The sequence below is a fragment of the Oncorhynchus nerka genome, linkage group LG2, assembly GCF_034236695.1.
Source record: "Oncorhynchus nerka isolate Pitt River linkage group LG2, Oner_Uvic_2.0, whole genome shotgun sequence".
NCBI classification, from domain to species: domain Eukaryota; kingdom Metazoa; phylum Chordata; class Actinopteri; order Salmoniformes; family Salmonidae; genus Oncorhynchus; species Oncorhynchus nerka.
The window spans coordinates 15686851-15713616 of NC_088397.1; the positions used below are offsets into that span (position 1 = coordinate 15686851).

General features: G+C 41.6%; 1 protein-coding gene across 2 annotated transcripts in view; it reads right to left on the reverse strand.

Annotated features, from left to right (window-relative positions):
* Window positions 1–677: 677 nt before the first annotated feature.
* LOC115131953 (collagen alpha-1(VIII) chain-like) overlaps window positions 678–26766 on the reverse strand; it is an 81286-nt gene continuing 55197 nt past the window's right edge. The window contains exons 2-4 of one of the 2 annotated variants that reach the window (XM_065023718.1): window positions 14313–14508; window positions 5640–6021; window positions 678–4019 (exon numbers count right to left, since the gene is read on the reverse strand). In XM_065023718.1, the coding sequence (XP_064879790.1) occupies window positions 2071–4019; window positions 5640–6018 (2328 nt within the window). In that variant the 5' untranslated portion in view covers window positions 6019–6021; window positions 14313–14508 and the 3' untranslated portion in view covers window positions 678–2070. The remainder of the gene's footprint in view (window positions 4020–5639; window positions 6022–14312; window positions 14509–26766) is intronic. The other variant, XM_065023721.1, reaches the window with a different exon arrangement.

The window sequence follows — 26766 nt, forward strand, 5'->3', positions numbered from 1 at the left end:
TGCTCTGGTTCCTATCGCTCAAAAGTTATGTAACAGGCTAAGGTGACAACAATGCCTGCCATGGACGTTTACTAGTTGATTTAAATGTTCAAAATCATAGTGTAAGAACTCAAAGGATAAGATGATTCCACTTTAAAAAACAAGTCCTTTTTGGATAGCCATAGCAGTCAACTAGCTCGCTAGGTAGCACATTCACTAATTTGCTTGTAAACAATTAACAAGCAAGTTGGCTACCGCATGTTCTTGTCAAACTGTCAGAGTGGCCAGCAAGCAACAAGATATGCCAAATAAGTTTAAAAATAAGTCAGATTAGACAGTTCAGACTCAAGTCGCATGGCCAGGACTCAGATTTGTATCTGATTTCATACCACCTACCAAGATGATTTGAAATGTGGCTTGAAATATCTGATTCCATGTGCTTTTTGGCTGTTCAGATGGCAGGAAAAATAATAAATTAAAATCTGATATACAAATACATAGTATTTGAGTCACTTCCAACTGCCAATGTGAACACAGCTTGTGTGCAGGCCCAATGTGAACACAGCTTGTGTGCAGGCCCAATGTGAACACAGCTTGTGTGCAGGCCCAATGTGAACACAGCTTGTGTGCAGGCCCAATGTGAACACAGCTTGTGTGCAGGCCCAATGCAACAAGTAGCAATCGAAGAAGAGAACACATTGTTTTAATCACTTCATCTTTATTTAGAAAAACAACAATAGTGCCAAAAACATTATACTAAGTTCTTCATTTGGTTATATGTTTAGCACCATTGTCAGGTAACTTTTATTTTTTCCTTCAAGATAGTCTCAACAGGTATACACATTTACAATTTCAGACAAAATCAGTAGTTAAACAAATAAATGACAGAGAGGAATACTGCCACATAACTTAGAGAAGTGTGGTTGACTTTTTAACTTAATGTGCATATTGAAATGGGCAGCTTACAACCAAATGTCTTCACTATGTTGCATATCAATTGAATTTTATTTTAGGTTCCAAACCATGAAACAATCTCATTTCCAAATATGATATCAATAAATAAAAATGGTAGACACTTCTGTATAATCTGGAACAACGTGAATAAGTTGATAAAAAAAGAAATCAATCTGTCGTGGAGGAACTATGGGATCGGGGAAATCATGTTGTTAAAGGGGAACAATGTATGGTAAAACATACTGTGAATGTAACAGTGTTACTTATATGCCAAAGGTATAGTCTGGCATGAAATAAAGACGTTAGAATGTCTTCTGAAAAGTCCACACATGGAAGAATGACCTCTGAAGAATAATTGTGTACTAACATTAGCTATGCATGACAGATAAAGCGGATGCGTTGATGCTTGCTAATGAAAGCTGCGGTAGACGGCTTGCCCTTCAGTGGCGTCATAGTGGCTGTGACGGTTGGAATGCAAAGAACGGATATACTGAGTGCACATAACAAAAATCTGATATGGAAATATAAAATACAAACAAATGCTATAAATTCACATAAGGAGGAGAACATGTTGGGCAAATGTAATAACTACATCCTAAAATAGTTCTCTTTAATAAAAAAAATAACACATTGTTTCCATTGTAATATGCTGCTATCCACAGTAGCGCCATAGCATGTCAGCAACCATGTTTTCTCTATAAACACTGTCAATCACGTGAGGTGGATGACACTGCTACAACTGGGATAGTCAGTATTCTTAATCATTTGCAACATTTCCACCCCCTATTAACCAACAGAAATTGTAATTTGCATAATTATCTGAATATCTACATACAGACATCTCAAATAATTTATCTGAGGGTTTTGCCAAATTAATTTCTGGGGTAAATGAAATGTATTGCAGAGAGATTGATTTATGTTTTTTTTCTCACCCATCTAATACTGCAATACAAAGGCAGAAACATTCTATAGCTGTAGCACTCACACATTCATTGGATACTTCTGAGCCGAGTAGTAGTTTTCACTGTTGTCATCATGTGTCACTATTGAGGTTTTCAACAGTTTTAAATGAATAAAACACTAATAAAACAGCTATGTAGTGAGTTGTGGTGTGGATGCCCTTTTTGTTGTTGATCTTTACATTGGGTACAATAAATATCCGGAGAATGAAGAGTGGACATATTGACCGGCATAAAGTCCTGCTGCCTGGTCAGATGGAAGCTGTACATGCACAGTGTCTCCTTGCTGTAAAGGGAGCACAGCGCTCCCTGACGCCTGGTCCAGGCTGCCCTTTTTGTACTCATCATATGTGTACATCACAGGCTCATTGTTCTTAACCAGCGCCACCCACACATTCGCTCCTTTGCAGTGGACGTGGTAAGCAAAGTAATAGATTCCCGGTATGGTACAGCTGAAGACGCCGGTTTGGGGATTGTAGTCCTGATGGCCATTGTACAGGAGCTTGTCGAAGACCACAGGGGAGCCTACGGGGGGGAAAGGATTGGTGAGCTGAGCCGTGAATGCTGGCATCTCCAGGCCGTTCCTGTCCCCTCCATTCTTCGGTTTCTTGTAACCGCCTTGTTTAAGACCGTCCAGACCAGGACCCAGCGCAGGGAGGATTTCACCAAGACCAGGTGGTTGGGTGGGGGGTCCGGGTGGGCCAGGGGGACCAGGTTGTCCTGGTTGTCCAGGCTGACCAGGGGGTCCACCGTTGCCAGGTTTCCCTTGGGGCCCTAAAGCGCCTGGAACACCAGGTTTACCTTCGCCAGGGTAGCCAGGTTTCCCTGGAGGACCAAGTTCGCCTTTTGGCCCGGGAAGACCGGGAGGACCAAGTGGCCCACCTGGACCAAAATTTCCAGGGATTCCCTTGGGTCCCTGGTGACCTTTTTCTCCGGGCATTCCACCTTCTCCCCTTGAACCGGGCATTCCAGGAGCTCCAGGGAGGCCAGGTAACCCTTTGTGGCCGTTATCCCCTTTCGGACCCAGTGGCCCTGGTATACCTCTCGGTCCTGGTTGACCACCCTCTCCAGGATACCCACCCTGTCCAGGAAGCCCTGGAGGCCCTGGCTCACCTTTAGGACCTGGCAGCCCCTTTGGCCCTCCATTGCCACCTTCTCCCTTCGGACCTGGGAAACCAAGACCCCCAGGTGGCCCAATGGAACCGGGCAGGCCCGGTGGCCCGTTGGGTCCAGGAAGGCCTTCCTGCCCTGGGAGACCTCCATGACCTTTGTCACCTTTTGGGCCTGGAGCTCCAGGAAAACCTCCATGCCCTTTGTCTCCTTTTGGTCCAGGATATCCTGGCTTTCCGTAACCAGGTAGGCCTGGGCCCCCTGGCAAACCTGGTGGGCCTGATTCCCCTTTACCACCTGGGAACCCTGGTTGTCCTGGCAAACCATCTTGACCGGGCTTGCCAATACCTGGTAGCCCAGGTGGTCCTGGTTCTCCTCCTTCACCTGGTGGACCAGCAAGTCCTCCTTCTCCAGGTGGGCCTGGTTTTCCTGCCCCCCCGGGCAATCCTGGTAGTCCATTCAGACCTGGTTTTCCAACCCCTGGCAAACCCCCTTGACCAGGAGGCCCAGGTGGTCCACCAGGTCCTTTCAAACCTGGCAATCCTGGCAAGCCAATCCCTTTGTCTCCCTTGGGCCCAGGAAGACCAGGCAGTCCAGGTATGCCCTTGTGTCCAGGCTCCCCTCGAGGCCCAGGCTGCCCAGGCAGTCCCTGACCCCCTGGCTTCCCGATGCCTGGCAGGCCTGGTGGCCCTGGAAGACCTGGCCCCCCAGGCATCCCCATTGGTCCTACATCACCACCAGGACCAAGGTCGCCCTTCGGACCTGGCTGGCCGCCTCCACCAGGTTTACCGGGCATTCCCGGCATTCCGGGTTTCCCTATCCCAGGATACCCTTGGGGACCAGGAGGGCCTGGTTTACCATGGGGGCCGGGCATCCCTTGACCTAGCATCCCTGGAGGGCCCTGTGGTCCTGGAGGCCCTTGGGCTCCTGGTGGCCCCTCGGGACCAGGACCCTGTAGTCCCCTATCATCAGGTGGTGGGCCTCCAAGGCCTTTCCCATTACTGGGATATGACTGACCTGTGGATGACATCAATTTGCATTTATCATGAATTACTGACTGGAGTTAGTGACTGGAGTATCTCATTGAGCACATAGGAACATGACCAATTAATATGCATGGACATTGGGGTAAGCCCAATGGACCTTCATCCATAGATGATGGGCCAAATTATTATATTTGAAAATGAATGCCAAAAGCTGGCTTTAATGTCCCCCTTGGACACAGGGTGCTGATAGTGGATGTTAAAAGCATGTTACATTTCCTAGTTATCGAACATACTTTCTTTCCACCTTCTCTTATTCCTTGCTTGATTGTTGAAACAGTCAAAATACACATTTATGTGAAATGTCTTACACTCTTAGAAAAAAGGTTTCCAAAAGGGTTCTTCGGCTGTTCCCATAGGAGAACCCTTTTTTGTTCCAGGCAAAACACTTTTTGGTTCCATGTAGAACCCTCTGTGGAAAAGGTGGAACCCCAAAATGTTCATACCTGGAACCAAAAAGGTTCTTCAAAGGGTTCTCCTATAGGGACAGCCAAAAAACCCATTTAGGTTCTAGATCGCACCTTTTTTCTCAGTGTGTACAGTATCTGCAATATACCGTATTTCAAATCAAAGTGTATTGGTGACCTTTAAATTATTTTTTTTAACCTTTATTTAACTAGGCAAGTCAGTTAAGAACAAATTCATATTTTCAATGACGGCCTAGGAACAGCAGGTTAACTGCCTGTTCAGGGGCAGAACGACAGCTCGGGGATTTGAACTTGCAACCTTTCGATTACTAGTCCAACACTCTAACCACTAGGCTACCCTGCCTCCTACAAAGATTTGCAAGTGTTATAGCAGGTGTTGCGAAATGGTTAGGATGCTAGCTCCAAAAGTGAAATAGAATGACTCGCAAATACAATACAAATAGTAAAACATCTAAACAGGAAATAGCAGAATGAGTCCAATTAACAATCCAGTGGTAGATATATTAGAATGAGCATGCGTCAGAATACAGAAAATAAATACGTGGTGTGTATAGACAGTATATCATTTTGAAGGAAAATGGTTTGTATAGTAGTAGCTATATTAGGATGAGCTATGTGGAGAACACAGTACAGACATACACAGTGAGTAAACAACAGTGTATTTTGCCTGCTTAACATGTGATTTGTCAAGGATGCTTTTATAACCCATGAGCTGGATTTGATTTCCTGTGGATGTTAGGCCAGATGAGAAGAATCTTGGAAAAGCAGGTGAGAGGTGTTTTGAATGGAACTATGTCAGAGACTGGGTAATGGTTTCATGTCAGCACTGCACCATAAACCTCGGGTTGTACCATACTGTCCATGTTGGCTTTCCCTTCAAACCCACATTGGTGGCCATGGCCATGATCCAATTTCAAATCTAAATATGGTTCAATTATACTATTGTTTAGCCTACACTGTTAGAAAAAAAGGTGGTATCTAGAACCAAAAACAGTTCTCTAGCTGTCCCCACAGGAGAACCCTTTAAAGAATCCTTTTTAGTTTCAAGTAGAACCTTTTTGGTTCCATGTAGAACCAAAAGGGTTCTCCTATGGGGACAACCAAAGAACCAATTTTTTTCTAAGCATGTACATTTTTGTGATGTAGACAATCTATTAAAATCTCACCCTTTCCCTTGCCCTTATTGGGTGGCATCTGGGGTTGTTCGTGCATCTGTGGAAGCATCTGTGGAAGTTCTTGCCCATACTGTGGCAGCACATATGGCATCTCTTTGCCGTATGGCATATGTTGTGGCATTTCCTTCCCGTACTGTTGCTTGGGCAGCCCGTCCCCGTTCCCATACCCGTTCGTTCCGTTCCCATACCCGTTCCCTAGGGGCATGTGAGGTATCTGTTGCATGGGCTGGTGCTGCTGGGGAAGGTGCTGCTGTGGGTGCTGCGGCTGCTTGTGCCCGTAATATGCCGCCCCACGGGCATGGTGGCGTAGTACTAGACACAGCTGGAGTGCCACCACCAATAGATGAGTAGAGGGGAGGGGCTTGGCCATGTCCTATAAGAGAGAGAGAGGGCAGGTCAGCAGAATGAGAGTTTCAAGACCATAGAACGAGTTATACAGATGAGATTTTCAAGACCATAGAATGAGTTAAACAGATGAGATTTTCAAGACCATAGAATGAGTTAAGCAGATGAGATTTTCAAGACCATATAATGAGTTAAGCAGATGAGATTTTCAAGACCATAGAATGAGTTAAGCAGATGAGATTTTCAAGACCATAGAATGAGTTAAATAGATGAGAGTTACAAGACCATAGAATGAGTTAAACAGATGAGAGTTACAAGACCATAGAATGAGTTAAACAGATGAGAGTTTCAAGACCATATAATGAGTTAAGCAGATGAGATTTTCAAGACCATATAATGAGTTAAGCAGATGGGAGTGTCAAGACCTTAGAATGAGTTAAGCAGATGAGATTTTCAAGACCATATAATGAGTTAAGCAGATGGGGTTTCAAGACCATATAATGAGTTAAGCAGATTAGATTTTCAAGACCATAGAATGACTAAGCAGATGAAATGTTCAAGACCATAGAATGAGTTAAATAGATGAGAGTTACAAGACCATAGAATGAGTTAAACAGATGAGAGTTTCAAGACCATATAATGAGTTAAGCAGATGAGATTTTCAAGACCATAGAATGAGTTAAACAGATGAGATTTTCAAGACCATAGAATGAGTTAAACAGATGAGATTTTCAAGACCATAGAATGAGTTAAATAGAGGTATTCTGACAGACATATTCGAGGAAATGTATGGCAGTACAATAACCCCTCGCCGAAGTTTCTCGGAATCCTGAGAGCTAAGATAAGTGTGCTACTTAACATTTTGTAGCGAGGCCTCAGGATGCGCACTATAACCATATGACTATACACAGCGAGGGACTCCCAAATTTTCTGATCATACTGTACTCTGAAAATTTTTAAAAGCCATCTTGTTGTGGAACAGATAATAAATAGTTCTGACAAGTTAAATCACATGGATTTGAGTTTGATACTGCCAGCGTGGACAGCCAGGCCACTCCTCAAGGGCAGACATTTTTGGCTCTGAAACCATAACACTCTTATTCAGAGGTGGGGTTTTGAGTTGCTGGGCGGGTAGGAAAAGAGAGCGAGCTCGTCGTTGTGGATGTCAGTTCCTGCTCTAATGAAGAGATGTGTTTTCAGTTGCTGGGCGGGTAGGAAAAGAGAGCGAGCTCGTCGTTGTGGATGTCAGTTCCTGCTCTAATGAAGAGATGTGTTTTGAGTTGCTGGGCGGGTAGGAAAAGAGAGCGAGCTCGTCGTTGTGGATGTCAGTTCCTGCTCTAATGAAGAGATGTGTTTTGAGTTGCTGGGCGGGTAGGAAAAGAGAGCGAGCTCGTTGTTGTGAATGTCAGTTCCTGCTCTAATGAAGAGATGTGTTTTGAGTTGCTGGGTGGGTAGGAAAAGAGAGCGAGCTCATTGTTGTGGATGTCAGTTCCTGCTCTAATGAAGAGATGTGTTTTGAGTTGCTGGGCGGGTAGGAAAAGAGAGCGAGCTCGTTGTTGTGGATGTCAGTTCCTGCTCTAATGAAGAGATGTGTTTTGAGTTGCTGGGCGGGTAGGAAAAGAGAGCGAGCTCGTCGTTGTGGATGTCAGTTCCTGCTCTAATGAAGAGATGTGTTTTGAGTTGCTGGGCGGGTAGGAAAAGAGAGCGAGCTCGTCGTTGTGGATGTCAGTTCCTGCTCTAATGAAGAGATGTGTTTTGAGTTGCTGGGCGGGTAGGAAAAGAGAGCGAGCTCGTCGTTGTGGATGTCAGTTCCTGCTCTAATGAAGAGATGTGTTTTGAGTTGCTGGGCGGGTAGGAAAAGAGCGAGCTCGTCGTTGTGGATGTCAGTTCCTGCTCTAATGAAGAGATGTGTTTTGAGTTGCTGGGCGGGTAGGAAAAGAGAGCGAGCTCGTTGTTGTGGATGTCAGTTCCTGCTCTAATGAAGAGATGTGTTTTGAGTTGCTGGGCGGGTAGGAAAAGAGAGCGAGCTCGTTGTTGTGGATGTCAGTTCCTGCTCTAATGAAGAGATGTGTTTTGAGTTGCTGGGCGGGTAGGAAAAGAGAGCGAGCTCGTCGTTGTGGATGTCAGTTCCTGCTCTAATGAAGAGATGTGTTTTGCATCATTGAGAAGCGAATGTGCAAAAATTCGAACTGAAAATAATCCAACGGGTTACTTCGAAGCTTCACACAGTACAGTTGTTACTGATCCAGTGGGCCTACCCCAGTGTAACGAGGGAAGAGGTGATTCATCATACGACTCTATTTCTCTATTTTGAAAGTTATATATCTTGAAAACTTGATTGTTGACACGCAAAACATTTTGGGATAATATCAACCACAGACTAATGAAAGAAATACCAAAAGAAGAGTTTTAACACTGCAGTATGCTTGTTTGGGTTTTAAAGAGAACATTTGGTTCAAACAAGGTGTTAGAGTACATTTGGAGGGACACTGAGCTAGCTGTAAGATTACTGTTGATCAGTGGAGGCTGCTGAGGGGAGGACGACTCCTAATAATGGCTGGAACGGAGCCAATGGAACGGCATCAAACAGATGGAAACCATGTGTTTGTATTTGATACAGTACCATTCCACTGATTCGGCTCCAGGCATTACCACGAGCCCGTTCTCCACCAACCTCCTGTGCTGTTCATACATTATGATTAGTCTCATTCCAGACACCTAGACAAAACAATGTGAAAGGTGAGGAGTTAGATGCAACATGGCAGAGTTTAAACATGACAGTCTTCACAGCACATCTATTCCCACTGGGCAAAAACTGGTTGAATCAACGTTGTTTCACATCATTTCAACAAAATAAATCATGTGATGACTTTGAAGCAACGTGGAAAACTGTTTGGATTTGCTCATCAGTGTAAGGGAATTAAATGTTTTCACTCAAATTTGTACCTAAATCCAATGGTATGGTGACATTGTTTGTGGATTTCACGTTGAACTCACGTTAATTGACAACTCAACCAAATGGAAATCAAAACTAGACTGTTGAACTGACGTCTGTGCACAGTGGGTTGTCAGTATAAGTAAGTTGTAAGTTGTAAGTACATGCAGTACAACAATGACATGGCATTTAAGTGACCTCCTCAGACCAAAGGAAAAGCAATGACTAAATGGACAATTGGCATGTGTGGTTCTTGTAGACATCAGCATGGACCACAGACTACCATACCACCTGAATCAAGTCATTTATGGTTTGACTTGGCAAAAACATCTCTGCTTTCATTAACCATTTAATGCACAGTTTGTCTACGCAGTAACCATTTGTACGTGCTCAACAGTGGATGAAATGACCTCACTCTGTCCAAGTCAAGGTTGTGATTCTCCATGCTTTCATAAGAATCAGTCTGGCCAGGCTGTGAACAGGAGAGAACAGCAGTGAGTCCATTTATATCCCACATGCCAGATGTATTATTTCTCAGAAAACAAGCAGGAAGCAAGGGAACAGGATAACATTTGGTTTAATGCTCAGCCAAAATTAATTGCCCTAAAAAAGCTTCAATGCTGACTTTATCAAGTCTTGGTTGTGACAGACTGCTTAGAAACAGGAGGTCGGCACATTGGACCTAGTCAAAGCTACGGAACACTTTGACTTTCAGGGTTTTCCAAATTTCAATAATGTCATCGGTCCTGTTGATCAAACATCTTTAAACTGTTTACTGGTAGAATTAAGCATAATTTCTCATTCACAACCACTGTAGGAGCATACCAGGAACAACTGGTTGATGGAATTGATTTATCCCATGAGCCAGTGGGAAATAAGAAAAACACATAAACACCAAGATCACTCCACACTGTTCCTTAACACTGCCAACTACCAAGCTATGAAAGCACCATAGTATACATCCAGACCTTCGCCTTTCTACCATGATGTCTGGGAAATGAGCACATTACCATGTCATTAGACTGAAGGGCGCTACCCACATAAAAAAATACTACAGTTTACAATAGAATACTACACTACTTATTATATAATTCTGCAGAAAACTGTAGTATGCTATAGAGTACTATACTACACACTGTAGTTTCCTTCGATCATGTGTTTTACTTAGTGTAGAATTTTGTAGTATACTATAGTAAATACTAGTGTTATCTGCAAAAAAATACTATAGTAAATAATATAGAAATGACAGCAAAAACACTTAAAAAAACTATAGTAGATACCACAGTATTTAATTAGCATATAACCTGGCCATTCCCCACCCCCATATCCCAATTTGTGCCAGCCATAAGTGAGAAACATACATGCCAAGTATGGACCATAATTATATTGTGTTCCGTATGGCTATTGAAAAGAGCAGAAGCTGTGAACTACCTGTTCAGACCCCAGTCCAACCATTCTACCTAGATGCTATGGAAAATGTGCTCTTTGTCAAAGATAATGCAACTAAAACACTATAGCAAATACTACAGTATACTTCAGTTGCAAAAACACTACAGTGAATGCTACAATAAAGTCCACAGAAACAATACAGTGAATACAACAGTATTCCTACCATGGTATACACTATAGTTGTTTTTCATGTGGGTAGGCTGCTGGAGCCACACAAATCAGAGGGCTGCCGACAGTGTTACACAGTCCACCCGCTTACTGTTAATGCAATGTCAGTGTTGTGTCAGCTAACATTGGCTCAGCCAGCAGACATTCCAATTTCAGCTGCAAATTCTTTGTGCGTAGTGTAAGTAGTGGATCTGTAGACACATGAATATGGTTGATATTATCACTCTATAGACTGCGAAGGCTGCCAGACTTTATTAATGGGTAACATTTGTAGGCCTATAGTGTACAGTAACTCACCACATCCATAACCTGTTGCATTGTGGTGGGACGTGTGCTGTAGGCCGGTGACTACTTATTCAATTATTCTATTTCCCTCTGCTAATTTTGGTTTAGTGTTTTAATAGCAACTTCAGCCATTTTGTTAGAGTTTGGAATTGGTTTTGGAAAGCAGCGCTGGATGGATTCTCCTCGCCAGAATAGCAGTCATTAGGTTGATGAATAACACACGAGAAGTCATGGGAATAATGCCTCTATTATTCCAACCACCAATATTGAAATAATACAATTACAATAAGTCCATGGAGGAAGCATCAAGAGGCTGTGCCACATGTCAGTGTAGAGCAGACCAGAGACTGTGAGGAAGAATGGCCTGTAATATTCACTCTGTTCATTCTCAGAGCAACAACATGAGTGGAGCTACGCCCATTCCCTTCATTCCATAAACAACCTCCTATCCACTGTAATTACACTGTGCTGTGTGAAGAGAAACACTGATCTGCACAGCAAAAATACAAAAAACGATGTGGATTACCCTCACAGAAAAAAAACAGGATTTCACATCAAATTCAACATAAGATCACATGTGATCACATGACAAGGTGTGTTTTTGTGATCATGTGAGATTCAGGGTCCAGTTAGGTGTTGTATATGTAACCTCTGTGGTCACTCACCTGCTCACCTCTTAACTTGTTTTGATCTGCACTGTGTCTTTCACTTGTCTTTTCTGTCCGAATAACCTAAACTAAAACACTCTGGTTCTGGGTTGCAGCACGATCTCATAAAACACAAGTTGTCTGACATGTCCTTCTCCTCTCTTTCTGCTCTTTCTACAAAATGATGGAAAGTTCAACTGTGTGTGCACACAAGCATTTCACTGCTTGTGTGCACCTGTTGTTCACGATGAATGTCACAAATCAAATTTGATTTGATGTAATCTCTTTGACCACAAGAGGGCGCTACGCCCAATCCTTTCACTCTCCACACATCTACAGTAGTGGAGAAGATACCCCTGATACCGATATCACACCCTTTAACTAATATCCTACATTCACCACTAGGGGGCAGAAATCAGTACCACACTGACAGACGTGGTGAAGACATCATGAGAAAACAGCATTTGTACCTTGTGTTATGGCAAGTTGTGATTATGGAGAATTAAGAATTTGTTAGGATTTTTTTTTTTTAACAATTTGCAGCCAATAAGCTCTCTCACACACACACACACACACACACACACACACACACACACACACACACACACACACACACACACACACACACACACACACACACACACACGCGCTTCCATAGAAGGCCAAACCCAAACACCCTCCACACCCTGGATGTGTGTACATTCCTCCTTTCCTCTATTTTCCTTTCCCATCCTTCTAATCCTCCCCTCCTTCCCTCAATCCCCTCCTTTCCTCCTTCCTCTCTCCGCCGGCTCGTCGCTGAGTAAGGAAGAGAGAGTCACGTTTCCCCTCAGAGTGAGTTGTTCCACACAGACAGCACATGCTGCTAAATGGGAGATGATTAGAGACAGGAACCTAGGACGTGACTGTATGTGTGTGTGTTTCTGCGCGTGTGTGTTTCTGCGTGTGTGTGTGTTTCTGCGTGTGTGTGTGTGTTTCTGCATGAGTGTGTGTGTTTCTGCGTGAGTGTGTGTGTTTCTGCGCGTGTGTGTGTTTCTGCGTGTGTGTGTTTCTATGCGTGTGTGTGTTTCTGTGTGTGTGTGTGTTTCTGTGTGTGTGTGTGTGTGTGTGTGTGTGTTTCTGCGTGTGTGTATGTTTCTGTGTGTGTCTGTGTTTCTGCGTGTGTGTTTCTGTGTGTGTGTGTGTTTCTGTGTGTGTGTGTTTCTGTGGGTGTGTGTGTTTCTGCGCGTGTGTGTGTTTCTGCGTGTGTGTTTCTGCGTGTGTGTGTTTCTGTGTGTGTCTTTCTGTGTGTGTGTTTCTGTGTGTGTGTTTCTGTGTGTGTGTGTGTGTGTGTGTGTGTGTGTGTGTGTGTTTCTGCGTGTGTGTGTGTTTCTGTGTGTCTGTGTTTCTGCATGTGTGTTTCTGTGTGTGTGTGTGTGTTTCTGTGTGTGTGTGTTTCTGTGTGTGTGTGTTTCTGCGCGTGTGTGTGTTTCTGCGTGTGTGTTTCTGCGTGTGTGTGTTTCTGTGTGTGTGTGTTTCTGCATGTGTGTTTCTGTGTGTGTGTGTGTTTCTGTGTGTGTGTTTCTGTGTGTGTGTGTGTTTCTGCGCGTGTGTGTGTTTCTGCGTGTGTGTTTCTGTGTGTGTGTGTTTCTGCGCGTGTGTGTTTCTGTGTGTGTGTGTGTGTGTGTGTGTGTGTGTTTCTGCGTGTGTGTGTGTTTCTGTGTGTGTCTGTGTTTCTGCATGTGTGTTTCTGTGTGTGTGTGTGTTTCTGCATGTGTGTTTCTGTGTGTGTGTGTTTCTGCGCGTGTGTGTGTGTGTGTGTGTGTGTGTGTGTGTGTGTTTCTGCGTGTGTGTGTGTTTCTGTGTGTGTCTGTGTTTCTGCATGTGTGTTTCTGTGTGTGTGTGTTTCTGTGTGTGTGTGTTTCTGCGCGTGTGTGTGTTTCTGCGTGTGTGTTTCTGCGTGTGTGTGTTTCTGTGTGTGTGTGTGTGTGTGTGTGTGTGTGTGTGTGTGTGTTTCTGCGTGTGTGTGTGTTTCTGTGTGTGTCTGTGTTTCTGCATGTGTGTGTGTTTCTGTGTGTGTGTGTTTCTGCGTGTGTGTGTGTGTGTTTCTGTGTGTGTGTGTGTTTCTGCGTGTGTGTGTATGTGTGTGTTTCTGCGTGTGTGTGTGTGTGTGTTTCTGCGTGTGTGTATGTGTGTGTTTCTGCGTGTGTGTGTGTGTGTGTGTGTTTCTGCGTGTGTGTGTGGACACAACACCACACTCCGCTGGGCCACACTACTCCTTTATACATGGACCACGTCTCAGGAGATTTGTACAACGCTGCCAAGTGATCGGTGCAATAATAAACGTAAGGTGTGAATGTATGTAAGCTTCCCTCACGGTCTTCTTTACTGTTCTCTCAGCCGCGCTGATCGCTGAGATCAAAGCATTGATTTCAATCAGTGATATCACTCACTCTGAGACCTTGAAGTAGTTGTTCCCCTTGCTCTGCAAGGACCGCAGCTTTTGTGGAGCGATAGGTAACGTTGCTGCGAGGGTGACTGTTGTCGATGTGTGCAGAGGGTCCATGATTTAAACCCAGGTTGGGGGAAGGAGAGGGACGGAAGCAAAACTGTGACACTTGCTTAGATATTGTTGCCATCAACATCATGCTACAGGTGTGAGGAGAAAAGGCACTAGTACAGAAAACAATCTGTACTCTACATAACACCCTTCAGACATCGAATGTGTCTGTCTGTCTCTGTCTGTCTGTCTGTGACTGTCTCTTTTTTTATTGAACAATTATGCACGTCCATTTCCTTCCTCCATGACCTGCTAACCTCGTGACCTGACAAACAGAAAAATCCTGGTCCTCTTACCCTTAGTGTCTCCTCTCCTCAAACCCAAGGGCCTGTCGCGACGACGACCTAACCTCTCGCTCTGTCCTTTGGCCTGCAGGTCTCTGTACTTTCCCTCTATTTTTGGTGGTGTTGGAGTTGGGAGCTTCCCGAGGCATTAGACTGCTTGTGACTCTGCCACAGGTCCGATACGTTGCGGTCAGTGCAGTCTAGGGCCCTGCAACAGAAAGATGATGAATGAGAGATCCTGGAGCACCATGACTTTTCTCAGACAGCTGGTGTTTTAACACTGAGCTGCCATCTCCATCTCACTGCCCTGCCCAACTTGGCCGTCATACAGCACTGTACAGTAGTAGAGGTGTTATCACTCTGGACTGTAGTAGAGGTGTTATCACTATGAACAGTAGTAGAGGTGTTATCACTATGAACAGTAGTAGAGGTGTTATCACTATGAACAGCAGTAGAGGTGTTATCAATATGAACAGTAGTAGAGGTGTTATCACTATGAACAGTAGTGGAGGTGTTATCACTCTGGACAGTAGTAGAGGTGTTATCACTATGACCAGTAGTACAGGTGTTATCACTCTGGACTGTAGTAGAGGTGTTATTACTATGAACAGTAGTAGAGGTGTTATCAATATGAACAGTAGTAGAGGTGTTATCACTATGAACAGTAGTAGAGGTGTTATCACTCTGAACTGTAGTAGAGGTGTTATCACTATGAACAGCAGTAGAGGTGTTATCAATATGAACAGCAGTAGAGGTGTTATCACTGGATAGTTGTAGAGGTGTTATCACTATGAACAGTAGAAGAGGTGTTATCACTATGAACAGTAGTAGAGGTGTTATCACTATGAACAGTAGTGGAGTTGTTATCACTCTGGACAGTAGTAGAGGTGTTATCACTATGAACAGTAGTAGAGGTGTTATCAATATGAACAGTAGTAGAGGTGTTATCACTATGAACAGTAGTGGAGGTGTTATCACTCTGGACAGTAGTAGAGGTGTTATCACTATGAACAGTAGTAGAGGTGTTATCACTCTGGACTGTAGTAGAGGTGTTATCACTATGAACAGTAGTAGAGGTGTTATCAATATGAACAGTAGTAGAGGTGTTATCACTATGAACAGCAGTAGAGGTGTTATCAATATGAACAGCAGTAGAGGTGTTATCACTCTGGACAGTAGTACAGGTGTTATCACTATGAACAGTAGTAGATGTGTTATCACTATGAACAGTAGTAGAGGTGTTATCACTATGAACAGTAGTAGATGTGTTATCACTATGAACAGTAGTAGAGGTGTTATCACTATGAACAGCAGTAGAGGTTTTATCACTCTGGACAGTAGTAGAGGTGTTATCACTGGATAGTTGTAGAGGTGTTATCACTATGAACAGTAGAAGAGGTGTTATCACTATGAACAGTAGTAGAGGTGTTATCACTATGAACAGTAGTGGAGGTGTTATCACTCTGGACAGTAGTAGAGGTGTTATCACTATGAACAGTAGTAGAGGTGTTATCAATATGAACAGTAGTAGAGGTGTTATCACTATGAACAGTAGTGGAGGTGTTATCACTCTGGACAGTAGTAGAGGTGTTATCACTATGAACAGTAGTAGAGGTGTTATCACTCTGGACTGTAGTAGAGGTGTTATCACTATGAACAGTAGTAGAGGTGTTATCAATATGAACAGTAGTAGAGGTGTTATCACTATGAACAGTAGGTGTTATCAATATGAACAGCAGTAGAGGTGTTATCACTCTGGACAGTAGTAGAGGTGTTATCACTATGAACAGTAGTAGATGTGTTATCACTATGAACAGTAGTAGGTGTTATCACTATGAACAGCAGTAGAGGTTTTATCACTCTGGACAGTAGTAGAGGTGTTATCACTCTGGACAGTAGTAGAGGTGTTATCACTATGAACAGTAGTAGAGGTGTTATCACTCTGGACAGTAGTAGAGGTGTTATCACTATGAACAGTAGTAGAGGTGTTATCACGATGAACAGTAGTAGGTGTTATCACTATGAACAGTAGTAGAGGTGTTATCACTATGGACAGCAGTAGAGGTGTTATCACTATGAACAGTATGGTTATTACTCTGGACAGTAGTAGAGGTGTTATCACTATGAACAGCAGTAGAGGTGTTATCAATATGAACAGCAGTAGAGGTGTTATCAATATGAACAGCAGTAGAGGTGTTATCACTCTGGATAGTTGTAGAGGTGTTATCACTATGAACAGTAGTAGAGGTGTTATCACTATGACCAGTAGTAGAGGTGTTATCACTATGAACAGTAGTAGAGGTGTTATCAATATGAACAGTAGTAGAGGTGTTATCACTATGAACAGTAGTAGAGGTGTTATCACTATGAACAGTAGAAGAGGTGTTATCACTATGAACAGTAGTAGAGGTGTTATCACTATGAACAGTAGTAGAGGTGTTATCACTATGAACAGTAGAAGAGGTGTTATCACTATGAACAGTAGTAGAGGTGTTATCACTATGAACAGTAGAAGAGGTGTTATCACTATGAACAGCAGTAGAGGTTTATCACTCTGGACAGTAGTAGAGGTGTTATCACTATGAACAGTAGTAGAGGTGTTATCACTATGAACAGTAGTAGAGGTGTTATCACTATGAACAGAACAGTAGAGGTGTTATCACACTATAGAACAGTAGTAGAGGTGTTATCACTATGAACAGTAGTAGAGGTGTTATCACTATGAACAGTAGTAGAGGTGTTATCACTATGAACAGTAGTAGAGGTGTTATCACTATGAACAGTAGTAGAGGTGTTATCACTATGAACAGTAGTAGAACAGTAGTGTTATCACTATGAACAGTAGTGGAGGTGTTATCACTCTGAACAGTAGTAGAGGTGTTGAACAGTAGTAGAGGTGTTATCACTCTGGACAGTAGTAGAGGTGTTATCACTATGAACAGTAGTAGAGGTGTTATCACTATGAACAGTAGTAGAGGTGTTATCACTATGAACAGCAGTAGAGGTGTTATCACTATGAACACAGTAGAGGTGTTATCACTATGGACAGTAGTAGAGGTGTTATCACTATGAACAGTAGTAGAGGTGTTATCAGTGAACAGTAGTAGATGTGTTATCACTATGAACAGTAGTAGAGGTGTTATCACTATGAACAGCAGTAGAGGTTTTATCACTCTGGACAGTAGTAGAGGTGTTATCACTGGATAGTTGTAGAGGTGTTATCACTATGAACAGTAGAAGAGGTGTTATCACTATGAACAGTAGTAGAGGTGTTATCACTATGAACAGTAGTAGAGGTGTTATCACTATGAACAGTAGTAGAGGTGTTATCACTATGAACAGTAGTAGAGGTGTTATCAATATGAACAGTAGTAGAGGTGTTATCACTATGAACAGTAGTGGAGGTGTTATCACTCTGGACAGTAGTAGAGGTGTTATCACTATGAACAGTAGTAGAGGTGTTATCACTCTGGACTGTAGTAGAGGTGTTATCACTATGAACAGTAGTAGAGGTGTTATCAATATGAACAGTAGTAGAGGTGTTATCACTATGAACAGCAGTAGAGGTGTTATCAATATGAACAGCAGTAGAGGTGTTATCACTCTGGACAGTAGTACAGGTGTTATCACTATGAACAGTAGTAGATGTGTTATCACTATGAACAGTAGTAGAGGTGTTATCACTATGAACAGCAGTAGAGGTTTTATCACTCTGGACAGTAGTAGAGGTGTTATCACTCTGGACAGTAGTAGAGGTGTTATCACTATGAACAGTAGTAGAGGTGTTATCACTCTGGACAGTAGTAGAGGTGTTATCACTATGAACAGTAGTAGAGGTGTTATCACGATGAACAGTAGTAGAGGTGTTATCACTATGTACAGTAGTAGAGGTGTTATCACTATGGACAGCAGTAGAGGTGTTATCACTATGAACAGTATAAGAGGTGTTATTACTCTGGACAGTAGTAGAGGTGTTATCACTATGAACAGCAGTAGAGGTGTTATCAATATGAACAGCAGTAGAGGTGTTATCAATATGAACAGCAGTAGAGGTGTTATCACTCTGGATAGTTGTAGAGGTGTTATCACTATGAACAGTAGTAGAGGTGTTATCACTATGACCAGTAGTAGAGGTGTTATCACTATGAACAGTAGTAGAGGTGTTATCAATATGAACAGTAGTAGAGGTGTTATCACTATGAACAGTAGTAGAGGTGTTATCACTATGAACAGTAGAAGAGGTGTTATCACTATGAACAGTAGTAGAGGTGTTATCACTATGAACAGTAGTAGAGGTGTTATCACTATGAACAGTGTGACATGAACAGTAGAGGTGTTATCACTATGAACAGTAGAAGAGGTGTTATCACTATGAACAGCAGTAGGTTTTTACTCTGGACAGTAGTAGAGGTGTTATCACTATGAACAGCAGTAGAGGTGTTATTATGAACAGCAGTAGAGGTGTTATCACAGAACAGCAGTAGAGTGTTATCACTATGAACAATATGTTATCACAGAACAGTAGAGGTGTTATCACTCTGAACAGTAGTAGAGGTGTTATCACTATGAACAGTAGTAGAGTGTTATCAGATGAACCAGTAGTAGAGGTGTTATCACTATGAACAGTAGTAGAGGTGTTATCACTATGAACAGCAGTATAGGTGTTATCAGTATGAACAGCAGTAGGTGTTATCACTATGAACAGTAGTAGAGGTGTTATCACTATGAACAGTAGTAGAGGTGTTATCACTATGAACAGTAGTAGAGGTGTTATCACTATGAACAGTAGTAGTTATCACTCTGGACAGTAGTAGAGGTGTTATCACTATGAACAGTAGTAGAGGTGTTATCACTCTGGACTGTAGTAGAGAGTAGGTGTTATCACTATGAACAGTAGTAGAGGTGTTATCACTATGAACAGTAGTAGAGGTGTTATCAATATGAACAGCAGTAGAGGTGTTATCACTCTGGACAGTAGAGGTGTTATCACTATGAACAGTAGTAGAGGTGTTATCACTATGAACAGTAGTAGAGGTGTTATCACTATGAACAGTAGTAGATGTGTTATCACTATGAACAGTAGTAGAGGTGTTATCACTATGAACAGCAGTAGAGGTTTTATCACTCTGGACAGTAGTAGAGGTGTTATCACTCTGGACAGTAGTAGAGGTGTTATCACTATGAACAGTAGTAGAGGTGTTATCACTCTGGACAGTAGTAGAGGTGTTATCACTATGAACAGCAGTAGAGGTGTTATCACTATGAACAGTAGTAGAGGTGTTATCACTATGAACAGTAGTAGAGGTGTTATCACTATGGACAGTAGTAGAGGTGTTATCAAGATGAACAGTAGTAGAGGTGTTATCACTATGAACAGTAGTAGAGGTGTTATCACTATGGACAGTAGTAGAGGTGTTATCACGATGAACAGTAGTAGAGGTGTTATCCCTATGTACAGTAGTAGAGGTGTTATCACTATGGACAGTAGAAGAGAGGTTATTACTCTGGACAGTAGTAGAGGTGTTATCACTATGAACAGCAGTAGAGGTGTTATCAATATGAACAGCAGTAGAGGTGTTATCAATATGAACAGCAGTAGAGGTGTTATCACTCTGGATAGTTGTAGAGGTGTTATCACTATGAACAGTAGTAGAGGTGTTATCACTATGAACAGTAGTAGAGGTGTTATCAATATGAACAGTAGTAGAGGTGTTATCACTATGAACAGTAGTGGAGGTGTTATCACTCTGGACAGTAGTAGAGGTGTTATCACTATGAACAGTAGTAGAGGTGTTATCACTCTGGACTGTAGTAGAGGTGTTATCACTATGAACAGTAGTAGAGGTGTTATCAATATGAACAGTGGTAGAGGTGTTATCACTATGAACAGCAGTAGAGGTGTTATCAATATGAACAGCAGTAGAGGTGTTATCACTCTGGACAGTAGTACAGGTGTTATCACTATGAACAGTAGAAGATGTGTTATCACTATGAACAGTAGTAGAGGTGTTATCACTATGAACAGTAGTAGATGTGTTATCACTATGAACAGTAGTAGAGGTGTTATCACTATGAACAGTAGTAGAGGTTTTATCACTCTGGACAGTAGTAGAGGTGTTATCACTGGATAGTTGTAGAGGTGTTATCACTATGAACAGTAGTAGAGGTGTTATCACTATGAACAGTAGTAGAGGTGTTATCACTATGAACAGTAGTGGAGGTGTTATCACTCTGGACAGTAGTAGAGGTGTTATCACTATGAACAGTAGTAGAGGTGTTATCAATATGAACAGTAGTAGAGGTGTTATCACTATGAACAGTAGTGGAGGTGTTATCACTCTGGACAGTAGTAGAGGTGTTATCACTATGAACAGTAGTAGAGGTGTTATCACTCTGGACTGTAGTAGAGGTGTTATCACTATGAACAGTAGTAGAGGTGTTATCAATATGAACAGTAGTAGAGGTGTTATCACTATGAACAGCAGTAGAGGTGTTATCAATATGAACAGCAGTAGAGGTGTTATCACTCTGGACAGTAGTACAGGTGTTATCACTATGAACAGTAGTAGATGTGTTATCACTATGAACAGTAGTAGAGGTGTTATCACTATGAACAGCAGTAGAGGTTTTATCACTCTGGACAGTAGTAGAGGTGTTATCACTCTGGACAGTAGTAGAGGTGTTATCACTATGAACAGTAGTAGAGGTGTTATCACTCTGGACAGTAGTAGAGGTGTTATCACTATGAACAGTAGTAGAGGTGTTATCACTATGGACAGTAGTAGAGGTGTTATCACGATGAACAGTAGTAGAGGTGTTATCACTATGTACAGTAGTAGAGGTGTTATCACTATGGACAGCAGTAGAGGTGTTATCACTATGAACAGTATAAGAGGTGTTATTACTCTGGACAGTAGTAGAGGTGTTATCACTATGAACAGCAGTAGAGGTGTTATCAATATGAACAGCAGTAGAGGTGTTATCAATATGAACAGCAGTAGAGGTGTTATCACTCTGGATAGTTGTAGAGGTGTTATCACTATGAACAGTAGTAGAGGTGTTATCACTATGACCAGTAGTAGAGGTGTTATCACTATGAACAGTAGTAGAGGTGTTATCAATATGAACAGTAGTAGAGGTGTTATCACTATGAACACTAGTAGAGGTGTTATCACTATGAACAGTAGAAGAGGTGTTATCACTATGAACAGTAGTAGAGGTGTTATCACTATGAACAGTAGTAGAGGTGTTATCACTATGAACAGTAGAAGAGGTGTTATCACTATGAACAGTAGTAGAGGTGTTATCACTATGAACAGTAGAAGAGGTGTTATCACTATGAACAGCAGTAGAGGTTTTATCACTCTGGACAGTAGTAGAGGTGTTATCACTATGAACAGCAGTAGAGGTGTTATCACTATGAACAGCAGTAGAGTTGTTATCACTATGAACAGTAGTAGAGGTGTTATCACTATGAACAGTAGGAGAGGTGTTATCACTATGAACAGTAGTAGAGGTGTTAACACTATGGACAGTAGTAGAGGTGTTATCACGATGAAGAGTAGTAGAGGTGTTATCACTATGTACAGTAGTAGAGGTGTTATCACTATGAACAGCAGTATAGGTGTTATCAGTATGAACAGCAGTAGAGGTGTTATCACTATGAACAGTAGAAGAGGTGTTATCACTATGAACAGTAGAAGAGGTGTTATCACTATGAACAGTAGTAGAGGTGTTATCACTATGAACAGTAGTGGAGGTGTTATCACTCTGGACAGTAGTAGAGGTGTTATCACTATGAACAGTAGTAGAGGTGTTATCACTCTGGACTGTAGTAGAGGTGTTATCACTATGAACAGTAGTAGAGGTGTTATCAATATGAACAGTAGTAGAGGTGTTATCACTATGAACAGCAGTAGAGGTGTTATCAATATGAACAGCAGTAGAGGTGTTATCACTCTGGACAGTAGTACAGGTGTTATCACTATGATCAGTAGTAGATGTGTTATCACTATGAACAGTAGTAGAGGTGTTATCACTATGAACAGTAGTAGATGTGTTATCACTATGAACAGTAGTAGAGGTGTTATCACTATGAACAGCAGTAGAGGTTTTATCACTCTGGACAGTAGTAGAGGTGTTATCACTCTGGACAGTAGTAGAGGTGTTATCACTATGAACAGTAGTAGAGGTGTTATCACTCTGGACAGTAGTAGAGGTGTTATCACTATGAACAGCAGTAGAGGTGTTATCACTATGAACAGTAGTAGAGGTGTTATCACTATGAACAGTAGTAGAGGTGTTATCACTATGGACAGTAGTAGAGGTGTTATCAAGATGAACAGTAGTAGAGGTGTTATCACTATGAACAGTAGTAGAGGTGTTATCACTATGAACAGTAGTAGAGGTGTTATCCCTATGTACAGTAGTAGAGGTGTTATCACTATGGACAGCAGTAGAGGTGTTATCACTATGAACAGTAGAAGAGAGGTTATTACTCTGGACAGTAGTAGAGGTGTTATCACTATGAACAGCAGTAGAGGTGTTATCAATATGAACAGCAGTAGAGGTGTTATCAATATGAACAGCAGTAGAGGTGTTATCACTCTGGATAGTTGTAGAGGTGTTATCACTATGAACAGTAGTAGAGGTGTTATCACTATGACCAGTAGTAGAGGTGTTATCACTATGAACAGTAGTAGAGGTGTTATCAATATGAACAGTAGTAGAGGTGTTATCACTATGAACAGTAGTAGAGGTGTTATCACTATGAACAGTAGTAGAGGTGTTATCACTATGAACAGTAGAAGAGGTGTTATCACTATGAACAGTAGTAGAGGTGTTATCACTATGAACAGTAGTAGAGGTGTTATCACTATGAACAGTAGAAGAGGTGTTATCACTATGAACAGTAGTAGAGGTGTTATCACTATGAACAGTAGAAGAGGTGTTATCACTATGAACAGCAGTAGAGGTTTTATCACTCTGGACAGTAGTAGAGGTGTTATCACTATGAACAGCAGTAGAGGTGTTATCACTATGAACAGCAGTAGAGGTGTTATCACTATGAACAGTAGTAGAGGTGTTATCACTCTGAATAGTTGTAGAGGTGTTATCACTATGAACAGCAGTATAGGTGTTATCACTATGAACAGTAGTGGAGGTGTTATCACTATGAAAAGTAGTGGAGGTGTTATCAATATGAACAGTAGTAAAGGTGTTATCACTATGAACAGTAGTAGAGGTGGTATCACTGTGAACAGTAGTGGAGTTGTTATCACTATGAACAGTAGTAGAGGTGTTATCACTATGAACAGTAGTAGAGGTGTTATCACTATGAACAGTAGTAGAGGTGTTATCAGTATGAACAGCAGTAGAGGTGTTATCACTATGAACAGTAGAAGAGGTGTTATCACTATGAACAGTAGAAGAGGTGTTATCACTATGAACAGTAGTGGAGGTGTTATCACTATGAACAGTAGTAGAGGTGTTATCACTATGAACAGTAGTGGAGGTGTTATCACTATGAACAGTAGTAGAGGTGTTATCACTATGAACAGTAGTAGAGGTGTTATCACTATGAACAGTAGTAGAGGTGTTATCACTCTGAATAGTTGTAGAGGTGTTATCACTATGAACAGCAGTATAGGTGTTATCACTATGAACAGTAGTGGAGGTGTTATCACTATGAAAAGTAGTGGAGGTGTTATCAATATGAACAGTAGTAAAGGTGTTATCACTATGAACAGTAGTAGAGGTGGTATCACTGTGAACAGTAGTGGAGTTGTTATCACTATGAACAGTAGTAGAGGTGTTATCACTATGAACAGTAGTAGAGGTGTTATCACTATGAACAGTAGTAGAGGTGTTATCACTATGAACAGTAGTACAGGTGTTATCAATATGAACAGTAGTACAGGTGTTATCAATATGAACAGTAGTGGAGGTGTTATCATTATGAACAGTAGTGGAGGTGTTATCATTATGAACAGTAGTGGAGGTGTTATCACTACGAATAGTATTGGAGGTGTTATCAATATGAACAGTAGTAAAGGTGTTATCACTATGAACAGTAGTAGAGGTGTTATCACTATGAACAGTAGTGGGGGTGTTATCAGTATGAACAGTAGTACAGGTGTTGTCAATATGAACAGTAGTACAGTTATCAATATGAACAGTAGTGGAGGTGTTATCATTATGAACAGTAGTGGAGGTGTTATCACTATGAACAGTAGTGGAGGTGTTATCACTATGAACAGTAGTGGAGGTGTTATCACTATGAACAGTAGTACAGGTGTTATCAATATGAACAGTAGTACAGGTGTTATCAATATGAACAGTAGTAGAGGTGTTATCACTATGAACAGCAGTAGAGTTGTTATCACTATGAACAGTAGTAGAGGTGTTATCACTATGAACAGTAGGAGAGGTGTTATCACTATGAACAGTAGTAGAGGTGTTATCACTATGGACAGTAGTAGAGGTGTTATCACGATGAAGAGTAGTAGAGGTGTTATCACTATGTACAGTAGTAGAGGTGTTATCACTATGAACAGCAGTAGAGGTGTTATCAGTATGAACAGCAGTAGAGGTGTTATCACTATGAACAGTAGAAGATGTGTTATCACTATGAACAGTAGAAGAGGTGTTATCACTGTGAACAGTAGTGGAGGTGTTATCACTATGAACAGTAGTAGAGGTGTTATCACTATGAACAGTAGTAGAGGTGTTATCACTATGAACAGTAGTAGAGGTGTTATCACTATGAACAGTAGTAGAGGTGTTATCACTATGAACAGTAGAAGAGGGTTATTACTCTGAACAGTAGTAGAGGTGTTATCACTATGAACAGCAGTAGAGGTGTTATCACTATGAACAGTAATGGATGTTATCACATGAAAAGTAGAGGTGTTATCAATATGAACAGTAGTAAAGGTGTTATCACTATGAACAGTAGTAGAGGTAGTCACTGTAGTAGTGGAGTTGTTATCACTATGAACAGTAGTAGAGGTGTTATCACTATGAACAGTAGTAGAGGTGTTATCACTATGAACAGTAGTGGAGGTGTTATCATTATGAACAGTAGTGGAGGTGTTATCATTATGAACAGTAGTAGAGGTGTTATCACTATGAACAGTAGTAGAGGTGTTATCAATATGAACAGTAGTAGAGGTGTTATCAATATGAACAGTAGTGGAGGTGTTATCACTATGAACAGTAGTGGAGGTGTTATCATTATGAACAGTAGTGGAGGTGTTATCACTATGAACAGTAGAAGAGGTGTTATCAATATGAACAGTAGTAAAGGTGTTATCACTATGAACAGTAGAAGAGGTGTTATCACTATGAACAGCAGTTATCAATATGAACAGTAGTACAGGTGTTATCACTCTGAACAGTAGTGGAGGTGTTATCATTATGAACAGTAGTAGAGGTGTTATCACTATGAACAGTAGTAGAGGTGTTATCACGAATAGTATTGGAACAGAACAGTAGAGGTGTTATCACTATGAACAGTAGTAGAGGTGTTATCATGAACAGTAGTGGGGGTGTTATCAGTATGAACAATAGTTGTCAATATGAACAGTAGTACAGTTATCAATATGAACATGAACAGAACAGTAGTAGGTGTTATCACTATGAACAGTAGTGGAGGTGTTATCACTATGAACAGTAGTGGAGGTGTTATCACAGTAGTACAGGTGTTATCAATATGAACAGTAGTAAAGGTGTTATCACTATGAACAGTAGTAGAGGTGTTATCACTATGAACAGTAGTAGAGTTGTTATCACTATGAACATGAACAGAACAGTAGAGGTGTTATCACTATGAACAGTAGTAGAGGTGTTATCACTATGAACAGTAGTAGAGGTGTTTATCAGTATGAACAGCAGTAGAGGTGTTATCACTATGAACAGTAGGTGTTATCAGTGTTATCACTATGAACAGTAGAAGAGGTGTTATCACTATGAACAGTAGTGGAGGTGTTATCACTATGAACAGTAGTAGAGGTGTTATCACTATGAACAGTAGTGGAGGTGTTATCACTATGAACAGTAGTAGAGGTGTTATCACTATGAACAGTAGTAGAGGTGTTATCACTATGAACAGTAGTAGAGGTGTTATCACTCTGAATAGTTGTAGAGGTGTTATCACTATGAACAGCAGTATAGGTGTTATCACTATGAACAGTAGTGGAGGTGTTATCACTATGAAAAGTAGTGGAGGTGTTATCAATATGAACAGTAGTAAAGGTGTTATCACTATGAACAGTAGTAGAGGTGGTATCACTGTGAACAGTAGTGGAGTTGTTATCACTATGAACAGTAGTAGAGGTGTTATCACTATGAACAGTAGTAGAGGTGTTATCACTATGAACAGTAGTAGAGGTGTTATCACTATGAACAGTAGTACAGGTGTTATCAATATGAACAGTAGTACAGGTGTTATCAATATGAACAGTAG